General features: G+C 39.6%; 1 protein-coding gene across 1 annotated transcript; it reads right to left on the reverse strand.

Annotated features, from left to right (window-relative positions):
* Positions 1-327: 327 nt before the first annotated feature.
* Positions 328-1,141, reverse strand: LOC108068617 (uncharacterized). Its single transcript, XM_017158286.3, has 2 exons — positions 840-1,141; positions 328-513 (listed from the first exon to the last, which is right to left on the reverse strand). Exons 1-2 carry the CDS (start codon positions 1,059-1,061, stop codon positions 379-381), a joined length of 357 nt encoding a protein of 118 aa, XP_017013775.2. The 5' UTR covers positions 1,062-1,141; the 3' UTR covers positions 328-378.
* Positions 1,142-1,560: the final 419 nt, after the last annotated feature.

Consider the following 1,560-nt stretch of genomic DNA (forward strand, 5'->3'; position numbering starts at 1 on the left):
CCCACTTTTTTTCGCTATCCTTTTTTTCCGTTCTTTTTTTTTTTTTTTTGGGGGGGTGGGGGAGGAAAAACTGCTGGTGGTCTAGGCCCAAAGTGGCTACAAAACTTTTACGCTGCTTGTGAATTAATTAAAAGATGAACTGGGCAGGCCAACAAAAGACAAAAAAAAAAGTGTGTAAAAATAAAAGAGATACCCAAGATAAAACTAAAGTTCAGTGGGTGTAACACAAAGCGGCAGTGTCTTTGGGGTTAACTGCTGATAGGCCCTGCCACCCCTAACAAGACCTCTATTCTATGGGACCTCTCATTAAACTGGCGGCAAGTGAAGTCAACTTTAAACGAATATTTGTTTAATATTTGTATAGAACATTATGGTCCACTACACATTGCGTATATATTCGCTCAGTATGGCGATCTTGTGCAGACTGCGCTCCAGGTACAAAGGATGGGCTCCTGTGAGAATCACCAGGTCCTCGAAGCTTATGATTTCCACGTCTTCTTCCATGTCTACAATCTGTGACGAATTAAGAAGTTAAACTTTTAGATAAGTGCTGTGTCTGCCTTAATTATTATGGGGTTACATGGCGTTTAAAAACAAAATATAACAATCTATTTATTCTTTAATAAATGAAAGCTATCTATATTACACTAGGTTATAAAGTCTTTGCAAGTTAAATTATTGGAAGGCGGTGGACACGATAACTCAAAAAGTTGTAAGCCGATTTGTTTCAATTTTGATGTACATATTTAGCATTTTAATAACTCGTGCGTAAACGAAGGATTTTAAAAAATTTTAATTTTTAGAAATTGTCTGATTCTTCAATTTTCCTCCCAACTCACCTTATTGTCCGGGCTGTTGAGGCTCAATTTTTGAAAACTCTCTACAAGTTTCGGCTTTGATTTCGCTTGGAAGTGCTGTCTGGCCAAAACCTTGATGGTGTTGGTTAGCACCTTTTGCGAGGCGTTGGTCAAGTTGAGGATTTCGTCGAAGCTCAGCAGCTCCTCCTTTTCCATTTCCGACATGACGCGGATATAGTGCTCATTTATTGCGTTATCCTCCATTATGCTCGGCTTTTATATTTTGTACACAGCTCCGATATAATATTGAATGTCTGATTTAAGGTTAGAGTTGACACCGCAATCCAGGCTTGCTGACAAATCGAAAAATCTGTGAGCCGAGGCTTCAGGTTTTTGCTGGCCTTACACATAGTGGGCTCTTACTTTTCCTTTCCAGCCGACATTTGGTCATTCGTGTTCGCATATCCAAGTTGTTAACTTCTCAAAAATAGTTTTAATAAGTTTTCTTAAATTTTTGTATTCTATCATAATGATCCAGGTTTTTGCTTTCTACGCTGGGCCCCTGCTAACGGCCCTTCTCTATCTTTATTTCAATCTGTCGGTGTTGTTCAACGAGAGTCGTGATTTCGATCGAACTACAGAAGTGCTCGTGATGGATTCAGAGACTAGGCAAGACGGTACGTTATCGTGGTTTGTCTTACCTATAAGTCTATATACACCTGAAGTCTTTCAGCCCAGGACCTGATTCCTTGAGGTAGCACCC

Source organism: Drosophila takahashii, chromosome X, assembly GCF_030179915.1.
Source record: "Drosophila takahashii strain IR98-3 E-12201 chromosome X, DtakHiC1v2, whole genome shotgun sequence".
NCBI lineage: Eukaryota > Metazoa > Arthropoda > Insecta > Diptera > Drosophilidae > Drosophila > Drosophila takahashii.

What these genes read in the sequence shown, in the direction of transcription:
- LOC108068617 (XM_017158286.3), bottom strand. Translation starts at nt 1,061, where the DNA reads ATGGAGGATAACGCAATAAATGAGCACTATATCCGCGTCATGTCGGAA. An exon ending in TCAACAGCCCGGACAATAAG is followed by an intron (nt 514 to 839) that starts GTGAGTTGGGAG and finishes AATTCGTCACAG; the next exon opens with ATTGTAGACATGGAAGAAGA.